At 37.9% G+C, this 12,083-nt stretch overlaps 1 protein-coding gene across 1 annotated transcript in view; it reads right to left on the reverse strand.

Annotated features, from left to right (window-relative positions):
- The window catches only part of GUCY1B3 (guanylate cyclase 1, soluble, beta 3), a 45,205-nt gene that overhangs the window by 20,349 nt on the left and 12,773 nt on the right, over positions 1-12,083 (reverse strand). Inside the window, exons 3-5 of the mRNA XM_014944950.1 lie at positions 7,189-7,289; positions 6,091-6,209; positions 1,504-1,701 (exon numbers count right to left, since the gene is read on the reverse strand). Coding sequence (XP_014800436.1) covers positions 1,504-1,701; positions 6,091-6,209; positions 7,189-7,289 — 418 coding nt within the window. The remainder of the gene's footprint in view (positions 1-1,503; positions 1,702-6,090; positions 6,210-7,188; positions 7,290-12,083) is intronic.

Genomic DNA, 12,083 nt, shown 5'->3' on the forward strand with positions numbered 1-12,083 from the left:
CACCAAACCACGTAAAAGAACAGATGTGGCTATAAATAACCCAGAAAAAAACCCTGTTGTGTTGAACCCAGCTCATTTCCTCAGTCTAGTTTATTTCATAGCTTGACAACAGCTGGAGAGACACAGCTGAAGAAGCTGTTGTAGGACAAGCTTGAGCAGTAAGAAAGGGGGACTGCAGGAGCTGCTTGTGCTACCAAAAGAAATGCTTGTCAAGCAACAGCTTCAGCACTCTTGCAGCCAACTTTCCAACAAGGTCTTTCTTGTCTGACTTGACACTTTGAATAAACAGGGACCTAAGAAGAGGACTGTTTTGATTTTGTCGCATCCTTCCATATCTGATTACTAACACCTGCAGTAAAAGTTTAAACTTAAACAAAGTAGAATCTAAGCAAGGACAACAAGTATATCACCATCACTATACAGAACTAGCCATTCACTATAAATCTGAGCTAGCTTATAACAAGAAAACTGAAAGGCAAATACTCTAATATAGAAGAACAAATACCTTTGTCATGGGATTGCTTGGAAATCTCTTATCTGAGCAAGATCATGTTTTTGTGATGCACTCATGAAACTGGAACTGATTTTCTGAGTAAGTATACAATAAAACTGTGCCAGAAATGTAATGTGGCTAGGAAATAATTAAAAAAAAAACAACTTGCTGTACCTGCTTAGATTCTTTTCTACTTGATGAGAAGTATTTTATATCAGTTGCAATATTTCTAGCACCAAAAAGCTTTCATTTGCTGTTTTTCCCTAGATATATCTGCACCTTGGATCAAGCTCTGATTTTATACCATTACATATGCAAGGCCTGATCCATTTAATCTTTCTGTTACTCCCTATGGACACAAAGCAGAAGGCTCTTTCCCATTTCACAAGTGACTTAGCCACATGACATTATGCAAACTCTGTGACTGAGGAACATTTTGCACTTCTGGGGCAGTAAGTGTATATCCAGCCACACTGTCATGCAATGACAGTATGAGACCCACAAACACATCTTGGTTCTGGGAAGCACCTGGCCGCAGGCTGGGAGGAAAACACTGCTTGCCAGCCAGGCCTCATCAACGCACATCAGCCTCACCCTTTGCACACAGATGAAGAATCTAGGACACAGAGACAAAATATCTGTGTTCCCACAGAACACAGTAGACAGTAAGAAATATATGCCAAATATAAAATAAAGTGGAAAAAAGCACCCCAGATAACCCAGTACCTAATTTCTGTACGTCACCTCCTTCTTTGAATACGGGGATATTGTTCTGAACTGTTCCCAATTGGGTCTGTTTGCAAATTAGTGCTGGCCTTCCCAGCACACGGCTGACCTGTCCTTAAAGCCAACACAAACGATGACAGATCTTCCTGAGGCAGTACTGATGTCACTGCTTCACAGAAGACAGCAGCAATGGAAATGATTGTTTGCCATCATTTGACTTTTTATTTTCTTGATTTTGTCTTAATGACATAAACTTCCAATGTGTACATCCTTTTAGACATTACCTTCATATCTATTTCTGTCCCGTGGATCTGTTGAGCTACTGTTTTGATTATTCCAATGACAATATCCTGGAGACCTTCTCTTTCCGAATAGTAATGCAGAATGAGTCCCTTCCCCTTCTCCGCATCCGTGCATCTAAACGAAGGGGCTCGCATACCCGGGTAAATAGTTGCAAGGTGGTCATGCAAAGCATCCAGATTCTGGAAGAAATTAAAAACATGATTATAATTCTGAAGAAAGTAAATACATATTCTGCCTAATTCGAATGTCCTCTTTCTCCTACTGCTCACACTCCTGATGCATTTGCCTTATTATTTGTAGAACCGTCATCAAAGCAGGCTTTTCAGGTAGCTTGCAATGTTCTTTCCATCTACTGTAGCAATATTTGGACAATGAATGGCATCAAAGTTAGCACTATTAAAAATTACTCCAGACAGTAAGAATTCATGTTTGACTATGCTGTGTTTTGAAACACTCCAATGATTAAAGGCCTTGTGTGTGTTTCTCAATCCTGTACCTCATCCATCATGCCTTTCCAATTCTAGTCCCTATAAACTCTTCAGATGTGAATTTAGGTGTCGGAAATAAATAAGCATGTCTGAATAAACATGTATGTTTTTACTTATTCTTAATGGAACAGGCTAGTTCTAACATCCTAACAGTCGACCCAAGTTGTTCTCTCACACCCCCAGGTAACGGCTGTAGCAGGCTTTCCATATTGTTTTCGGCCAGCACAAGAAGTGAGGTGAAAATATTTCCAATGTGCTATCCAGGCCATTCTCCACCATTCATGAACATATGTCAATCATCAAATTTGTGGAAGCACACTGAACTTGATTTCATGTGAGCTGGTGAAGTGCTCAAACAGCTGCCTCTTCTCCTGGGAGGCCTCCAGAGGAAATAAGCGTCTTAGGACTGAATTCCGTAGGATGGACTCAGCCTGGAACTTCCTCCTATGTTCCTTCAGTTTGTTTCAAACCAATGTTTTTGTTGCTGTATCGAACCTCCAAATTGAAACTTGAGGAGGCAAGAATCTGGGAGTCAATTAATTCCAGCTGTTAGTGAGCATTCAATTGCAAAAAGCATAATGCCTGAAGGCAAATTCTGTAAGAACTTTGCTGGGTTCAAGACAATGAAATTGGCAGACCCTGCTCTGAAAGACTGTGGATGAGAAAAGAGCGAAAGAGCAGACTGGCTCCAAGGGAGTGCCACACAATCTCCTTAACCGGGTACAGAACTGCTCGTTCAATACATGTGCTCAGAAAGAGCTGGGATATATTGACTTTTGGGAAGAAAACTCTTAAGGAGATACATGGGAAAAAACTATAATCTCCCAGATTCACAGTCATCAACGCCTGAAGAATTTCAAAAGGAGTTTGTTATGGGAAATGGCAAATGTTGGACAGAATTTTTATAAGATGGCTGTCGAATTATTAACATTTAAGTCCAGCATAAGTGTTGCTAACAAGTGGCAGTAGCCCCATTCTACAAGACCACTATGTCACCCTACCACCCCATCAATGATTTTGTCTAAGCAGTGTCACAGCAAGCCCATGTGATATGTCCTTCAGTCTTTCTAATCATCCAGACTCAGGGACTTGCCCAGGATGTATTGCAGCTGCTTTCCAGTCCCCAATGTGTCTCTTCTCTCTGCATACAAATTATGGGCTGAACAAAGAGCTAATTGTATTCAGAACCTTGCTATAACACATTGTCAAGAAGCAGTAGAAATGTGCTTCCAGACCAAAGAGCAGAAATCACTCCCAGATCCTGTCATTTAGACATTGTCCCTGTCACTCCCACTCCTACTTTTTTGTTGCGTTTGATCCATTCTAAGTTGATATGGCAGCTTCTGGATGAACAAATGTGTCTTTTTCTAGTTTGTTCACCAGCTGTAGGCCAGAGGTACAGTCAGGTACAGATAATAACTGGTCAAGCTCTCTCCCTGAATTGTTGGCTCCTAGACTGCTCAAATCTGCCAGATCTTGTGCAGGCACCAGAGACACTGATTCTAGAGCTCTGGACAGCAGTGATCAGCTCCATGGTGAAACACAAAGGGATCTCCAAGCAAGAACAAGACATGACACTAAATCAGGCAGATCCTGGCCTGTCTAGAAGGTAAAGAGCTGTGGCTGTCACCTGAAATACAAAGATATGATGTTCAACTCCGTGTGGTACAGGGCATCTGGAAACTTTTCTAAAAGAGGATTTAGTCCCCTGAAATTTATTGCACTGCAATTACAAACACCTAAATAGCCATGAAAATGATTCTCTAAATGGGAGAACTAACCACTACTCCTGTGTTTGATTTTCATTCAGCAGAAAGATATTGAAAATAACATAAAAACATAAAAGGATTTCTTAGGAGTTATCTCTTTTCACACTGCTTCTCTTTGGCACAGTGTCTTTCAGTATGATTTGCAATTTTTCCAGGCCTGTGTTTCTCATAGAAAGTATAAATATTAGATTTAGTTGCACTGTATTTTTCCTCTGTCATGAAGCTTGAAGTACCTGTGTTTCATCTATGAATAAACTAAATCTTCTCTGAGATGTCAGGGGAAACAGAATATAAATATGAGATTTATTTTCACATGCTTTAAAAAGCTGCAGCCCTCAATTATTTTGTTTATCCTGAACTGAGTACAGATTTCAAGAAGCACCTTTTGGAGCTCTATTATACACTTTAAGAATTTGACAAAAGTTCAGCACATTAAAACCAATCTGCACCTATTTTCTAATATGTATATAAATTAGCTTCCTGACCTAATCTGACTGCTGGACAATGCAAAAATAATAAATCATTAATAATGTTGAATTTCCATCACAATAAAAAGCTACAAAGTACGCTTCTGACACAGCTACTAATATATTAGTTCTGTAAAAATTTACAGAAGTATATAGTAGCCCGTGTCATCTGCTAACATAGAAATTCAAACAAAGCAGCTTATACCATCATTAGAAGAATATAAATGTAAGCTCTTCATGCTTTTATGGAGGTTTGGTGTGCACTACAAATGTGTCCAGTCTTTTCATCATCACACATGGTAAGGAAAGAGAAGTATACTATATGGAAAAGGGGATGAAGAAAAGGAATACAGAAGGACTGGCCCATCCATGTGTAGCCAAAATGGTAGAGCAATGGACCAGCTACAATTTTTTTTTTCTTCCTCCCCTATACTTGCTCAATCCTAACCACAACTTCAGTACATGAGTTATCTTTAAAAATTACATTTTCCTGAAGGCTTGCTTTGAGAGCAGCCTGTGAATGAAGCTATGAAATATACAGGATGCCACATCCTATAGACAGACAATGGTATACAGATCACACATGGTATGCACAGGTTTGAGCATACACATACCCTGTCTGTCTGCCCAGCAATTACAGTCCGGGGGATTTGTACAAGAAAATTGGGTTGACTACATCTAGAATGTTCCAGGATAATCCAGGTTTTGGAGCAAATAGTGTGACACAGAAGTAAATATTCTTGTAATCCAGCAAACTATGCACTCTGCTCTTTTCTTATTGCTGGAGAGATTTTAAGGGAACAGATGGTAAGAGGCTGCTGAATTTTCAGTGAAAATCAATACAAACTTGACACTCAGCCTTTGGGCAATCTCCTGTGAAATCTTAATCAGTTCAGTCTTTTTAAACTCATTACAGCAAACAGTTCTCTCCAAGAGGAATATATACCACAAATCTTAAATCCCAAGTGTTTTTTTGAAATGAATAATTTTCAGGTGACAAAAAAGGGAAGCCCATTTTTTCCTAGAAAACACACTTTGGAGAACTCATTACATTTCTTCCATGCTACTGAAAATTTGTTTTGTTTTACAGTGCAGTATCATGTTTTTCTGCAGTTAGGAAAGCACAAAAATTGACTTAAACACTGCTGTTTTATCCAACCCTCAGGTCATGGATGAAGGATAGTGTCCTGGAGATAAGCTATGTATGAGCCCCAGCTCTGTACATAATGTAAAATTAGAAATAGCCAGTATCTATAATTAGTCAAAGACAGCTTAGGAGAAGAAATATTCTGCACATCTGAAGACTAACATCTGTTAGTATAAACAACTAGGGCTTTTTACTTAACATACAAAGACAATTTGATTTGGTGGTTTTTTTCACGTCTCTTGTAGTCCATACTTACCTTACATATCAAAACTCCTGTTAGAAACTTTTCTTTGCAATGTCAAATGAAATTTCAGATTTATGAATGCCTCTGCAACCCCAGCTTACCTGCTTTCTCACCCCTTTTTTATGAAATTGACCAGTCAAAGATGCTATAGGAAAATCATTACTTTTTCAAGTAAGTGAATAATTATTATAGTATTATTATGTTATATATAATTATTATATTATTATTATCAGAACAATATTATAAATAATATTAACTGAGCGGGGAAGAGAACAACAATGCCAAAACTGCTGAGCAGTAGAAAGCTCTATAGAATACAAATACTAAGGAAAAAAGTTTTCAGACATGTCTCCACAAATAATTAGTAGAATATACAGTACAACCTGTATCTCCAGATCTCAATCATTATCTGTTGAGTAGACCATACTTACATGTATTGCACAGAATTCTTACCTGCAAAAACTCTCTGACATTTGAGCCCAAGACACGTAGAATTGTATCATAACCGGATTCTTGACAAAACACAAAAAACATCTTTCCAAACATTTGAAGAATCTCCCCAGCATTTAGATCTAGTTAAAACAGGAAAATATGATTCAGTCCAAACACTGCATTTCACATACTTTGCTTACTACTTTAGTCTCATATTCATACTAGATCCAGTAGGAGAAAAGTAAGTTTCAGGGTCCACATGGCAAATAATGATCATTCAATACAGGGATTTCATTAGAATTTAGCAATTACCAATTACCATTATGAATTTGCTGCATTGTTCATTTCATGCACGTACAGCATTTTAGATTTTGGTACAGATAAGAAATTACTACTTGAAAATAAAGGAACGCACTTGTTAGTAGTGTTTGCCTCAGGGGAGTAACTTATGGTTTAAAATAGCATGAAACCACATCAGCTGCTCCAATTCAACATAACTACTACAGTCATCATAGTCTTATGGGTTCTTGGCTAATTACTGATTCAAAACAAATTCATACCGCACTTGGGTCTGCAGATAATAATGTTGATGGGCGTAATTCTACTTTTTAAATCCTAGACCAGAGCTGCAATGATTGAAAATTAATGAGACCCAAATCAATGGCAGTTATGAAATGAGAGGTGCCCACGCCACAAACATTTCTGTAACTCAGGATGCTTGTTCAGCAGGGAGATCAAGGATTCAGCAGCCACCGTGGGCTGCTCTTGCAGCAGCAGTTGAAACCTGGGTGTATTGGCAAGGTAGTTACAGTGGTATGTTGTTACTTCATGACTGCTTGTAATACAGACCATGCTCTGTGGATGAGGTATATTATTGCAGTTAAAGATGTACCCATGGCTTGGAATACTTTGGAAGTAATAAAAATCCCTTCAGGGAATAAAAATATCTTAGATAAAATAATCCCTTATTCTGAGATTTTAAAAAAATTCTTTCTTTGACCAATACGTTGTTTTCACTTCCTCTGTACTAAATCCTGTTTCTCTCTGCTATGTGGATTGTTTTCAGGGGGTTTATCTTTTATGTGACCAATGAGCAAAGAAGATATCTGCATTACTTACTAAGGACCTTGCTTGCAGCTGCAACCAGATCATACGTTTTGGAATCATCATAAATTATTCTGACAAGAAACTGTCCTTCTTCATCCAGTTGTGCCTCCTTCCTAAAGAGAAAACAGAACAAAATCTTTTTGGTTGAGAGAGAAGCACCACATCAATAAATCAATTATATATTGTTTGGTATTAGTCTTCTAAATAAAATAAGTTTGTAGGATCTACCTTTAAGAAGTTACTTAAGATAGAAAAATAGAAATAAATCTGTTCCATACCTCAGAGTCATTAAGGTACAATACAAATATTTCAGAAAATGTGTGTTCTGAAATAGTAATTAGCTGTGAGAAAGTAAACATGATTTTTCAGTGCAGAGCAAAGCAAAGAAGTTGCTGAACTAATAAAGACAGAATTTGCATTCTAAAACAGGGGAATACCCAATAATCCAGCCCAAGATGGGCTCTTAAAACATTTCTTAAGCAATTGCTTTCATTCCTTCCAATTTTGATTATATTTTATTTACCAAAGGCACAGGATGTTTTTAGCAACCATTTGCACATATCTTCAAAGAGGAATCTAAAATCCAGATGCAGGTACCTAATCAAATACCTTTTTTTAGAATTCTGCACAAGCCCAGTAGATAGAAATGCGAAAAAGGATGCTAGGATTTTGTAAGGCCTTGTTCTCACATTACAGGTCAGTTCTTCATGAGTGAAGTGTCACCACTTAGCTAAAGCATGACAAAAATATACATTTCTTCACTAAACAATTCTTAAACCAGGTTTGCGACAAGACTCATGCACGTGTCGTGCACACTTCCTGCTGCTAAGTAAAAAACCAAACCAAAAAGACACCTTTGTTTTTCAGAATAATTTGTTATTCTCTTCAGCTTGAACATTGAGTCAGCAGCTTGTCCAAAAGGCAGCACAAGTCAGTGGCGTGTTTTTATTCCTTGAGGAAAACAAGTTGATATCCCCAGACAATGAATCATTGTGCCTTCCAAGCCCTGCATTTGACAGGAGTTACCAGGGGAAGTTCACAAGCATCTTCCTTCCTGTTTTACCCTCCATGTGCTTAACACAGGAGCAAGGCCACTGGTGATGCAGTGGTGGCTGAGTCCCCGCTCTCTGGAGGACGACAAGGAGCACCTTCAAGGTCAGGCTGACCCCAGGACCCTGCAGAGTCAGCTGTGCTGTGTGCCTGGTCCTGCTGCACGTAGATCATGCCAATGATCATGCTGCACGTGGCTGCAGCTCTGCCCTGTTGCAAGTGCGAGTCACATTCTCTATTTGCCCCTTATTCCCTGGCAAATTCTCCTTCAACAGAGAGACAGGGTCATGCAGTGGGCACACTGTGGCCTCCGATGAAGCCATGCTCTGTTTGTTCAAGTCCTAATCTGGCAAAGGGGCACAGCCTCCTTTCTCAGTATAATTTTTTATAATAGCTGTTCACCTTCTGTGATTTCGCCTACAAAGACTCTCTCTAGAGACAATGTGCTATGCAGAAATAGTGACAAAAGAGGAGACAGAAGACACACTCTCTGTGCTTAGAATGCATTTTGGCTCAGCAAGACTAATGTGATCAGGGCATCAATAGCATCTTTGCAGGTGGAGAGTCACTGCTACCTCATTAAAAAGAAAAGAGCCCCTTTCAGCTCAACACAGATTTATGCTGCAGAACACTTAGAAAAACAAAAGAAAGGCAAAGAATGACTGAATTACACCTTCTTATGTCACACTAAAATAAAAATCAGTACACAGTGTTGTTCTTCAGAAAAAGCCATAGAATTAGAAAAAATATCAAGGCGGCAGACAATTAGGTAGTTTTTTATAAAAATCTAAGCATATGCCATGCAAATAAAAACATTCATCAACTCAGGACTGGAATAATTATTTTTCTAATTTACAAATGAAAGAGAACCATGAGTAAAAAATTATTTACAAATACCACAATAATGAAGGGCTGACTAGGACAGAAATGCTCCTTGAGGTAAGGCTGAAACATACAGTTTAAGAGTGAATATAATCTCTAATGGTCATAAGAGGAATTATAGACCTATAAAAACTAGATTCAAAATCTACTACGTAAAATCGTACGTCCTCTTTTACATCAAAATCTTTGTCTCCATTATCATAACATGATCAGCCATCAACCAAAACAAAAGTCTTTGACTGAAACTTAGATTCTAATTTTCTAGAGCTGGCATAATTTATTTTTAAAGTGAAATAATACAAAATAATAATGCCTGCACAACACTTCAAGCATTTATAGTTATGTGGAATTAGGCAGCCACACAAACAGAAACATTTTCTGTGTTACTCAAAGAGGAGAGAGGTCAAGAATTAAGTACCCTTGTTCATGTTAAAACTGCTAGATGGCAAATGGTACTGCTGATAAAACATGATTCCGGTCTCATATGGTAGTACTCCATTGACCTAAATGAAATTACTTGCCATTTAACCCTCCAATTAGTAATCATCAGACTTTGATAAACTGCTCACTTAGCAATGGAAGTCTGGAACCAATTATTTTCTTCTTCCTCTTCATCTTCCTTTAATCTTGCTCATCACATTCTTACTGCTGATCAAAATTTATACTACATTGGCTTTATATTTCAAAAATTTATCTACTTTTTTTTACTAATTAATGAAGTCTTGTAACTACTACTTGACATATACATTTTTATACTCATTCCATGAATAGGCATAATGAGCTAAAAATAAGCTAAGCAATTTTCCCAAAGTAATACAACAATGCTACAGGGGAGGTGAAACTAAACATACTACCAAATTCTACATAAAAAAGAACATAATTCTCTATTCAACTGCATGAAAAACATTAATAAACTTAATGGTTGGGTTGTTTTTTTTTTCCTTAAACTCTTTGGGAACTTCCCAAAAGGAATGAAAGAATGGGCACTAGCAAGCAGAATAAAACAGCAAGAGTATTATCAGAGATACAAAAATATAAAGTACAGTATTATCTTTCTTAAATAATCAATTACAATAATTTATTCATTATTTGAAGAAACAGAAATGGTATGTGTACACGCAGTCCCCTAGAACACTCTTATTTTCATACTCCAAAATAGTATTTCTGGTCCTCTGCCCCAGCCAGTCTCTAAAACTTCAGATGAGCCTGCAGGGCATCAAGTCTCACTGATTCCTGAAAACAGCTCCCTGTTACATATTCCTTCTTTTCCTAAGTAGGAGGAGAGCTGGAGTTATTAGTGGGAAACATTGTCTTGAAGCGTATGAGGTCAGTCAGGGACAAGAAGGCAGAATTTATATTTTCTGAGAACTGAACTGAATATAAGAACATGAGAAAAGAAAACCATCTTGATTCTTTGATTCTCATAACATGATATGTAACTGGAAGTCAGATACAGTTTGGAAAGAAGTTTGAAAAGGGTGAACAAACTTTCCCACATCTCTGAAAGACACTGTGATTTCTTTTAGTCTCTCTGATCTCAGCCAAACCACAAAGGATAACAACACATCTGGAAAAGCAATGAACATCCTCAAAAATACTGCATACTTGCACAATTCAGTAGACATAGTTTTTGCGTGTGAGAATTTTGTCCATTAAAAATTCACCCAGTTTGACAATGCTGGTATCTCTTTCAAAACTTCTTACATTTCTTCCCAGTTACATTGTCTGGAACTTTTCCTGCTTCCTTTTTTGTGCCAAGCCATGCTTCATTTTTTCTTATTTGAATTGTCTTTAGTTTACTTTGTCAAAGTTTTTCTTCAATGCCTGCAGTTTCTCTGAGCCACCACTTTTTAAAATCACCACTGGTTATTTCAATGCCCATTGCATTAAGATTATTTTCGCTATTTTGTTTTTCTCCATTTTTATCTACATGCTTTGGATCACACAGCAGCCACCTGTTCTGAAACCTTAATGATGTGTATTTACCACTAAAATGACTTCATTGATAAACAAAAAATAGTTCAGTTAGCAATCACATCTGCATTCCTTGGATATAATTATCTGGGGTGAAATTCACTGCTCTAAGGCTTCAATCTCCCTCAGTATTACAGTCCTGCTGGGTGTTCCAGAAGCGCAGGACAAGGACCCAGTGCTTCTCGTGGAGGCTAATCCTCCAAAACAAAACAAAAAAAAATCCTGCCATTTAGTTATTTTTATTTTCAAAAGACAGAGAAAAATATATTTAAAGAAAGTGATCCAACAAAAGCCAATCTAATTTGGGGAACTTTTTTCTAGAAAATTTGTCAAATTAAATATTTACTCCTTGAAGCGATTAATTCAAAACCATGTGGGCATAAATCTTTTTGCTGGTCCTACAAATATGGCAAATCCCATGACAATCTTTGATCTAAACCTGTGTCAAAAGAAAAATTGGCTTTTTTAGAACCTGTGCTTTAAAATTATTATATTCCAAAACTTTTATTTTCCTTTCCAGGAGAATTCCTTCTCCATACCTCTATCCCCTGTAGTGCTGGTACATCCCAATGATTTAGCTAGATGTTGAACTAAAATATAGTTCAGTTAGGTATTCGGTTTTGTGGTTTATTGTTTTGCTGGATAGATTCCCCTCTCTGTTTCATCACCTGATCACAGAAGTTGCTGTACATACAAAACAATGTGCAGCCAGAGTGGCTGAGGACAGGACAGGACAGGAGGTTCAGTGAAGTCAGCTGAAGCCTTTCTCCTGCCCTCTGAGCTGGGTCTGCAGCTTCTGAAGCCTTTCTGCCTCCCTCAGTAACCTGACAGCAGTGAGAACTTCCGAAAGTCTTTCTCTCTGAAATATCTGATTGGCCTTAAGACTACGTGTGATGGGGAAACGCTGCTGCAAGCTTATCCAATATGGTCAATGCAATGTGACACTCCTGTTCTTAGAGAGGCACTTGTCCTTCAGCGAGTCTACAAAATTGCAGGTAGTC

The sequence above is a fragment of the Calidris pugnax genome, unplaced genomic scaffold (genome assembly GCF_001431845.1).
Source record: "Calidris pugnax isolate Ruff unplaced genomic scaffold, ASM143184v1 scaffold15, whole genome shotgun sequence".
In the NCBI taxonomy this organism is placed as follows: Eukaryota; Metazoa; Chordata; class Aves; order Charadriiformes; family Scolopacidae; genus Calidris; species Calidris pugnax.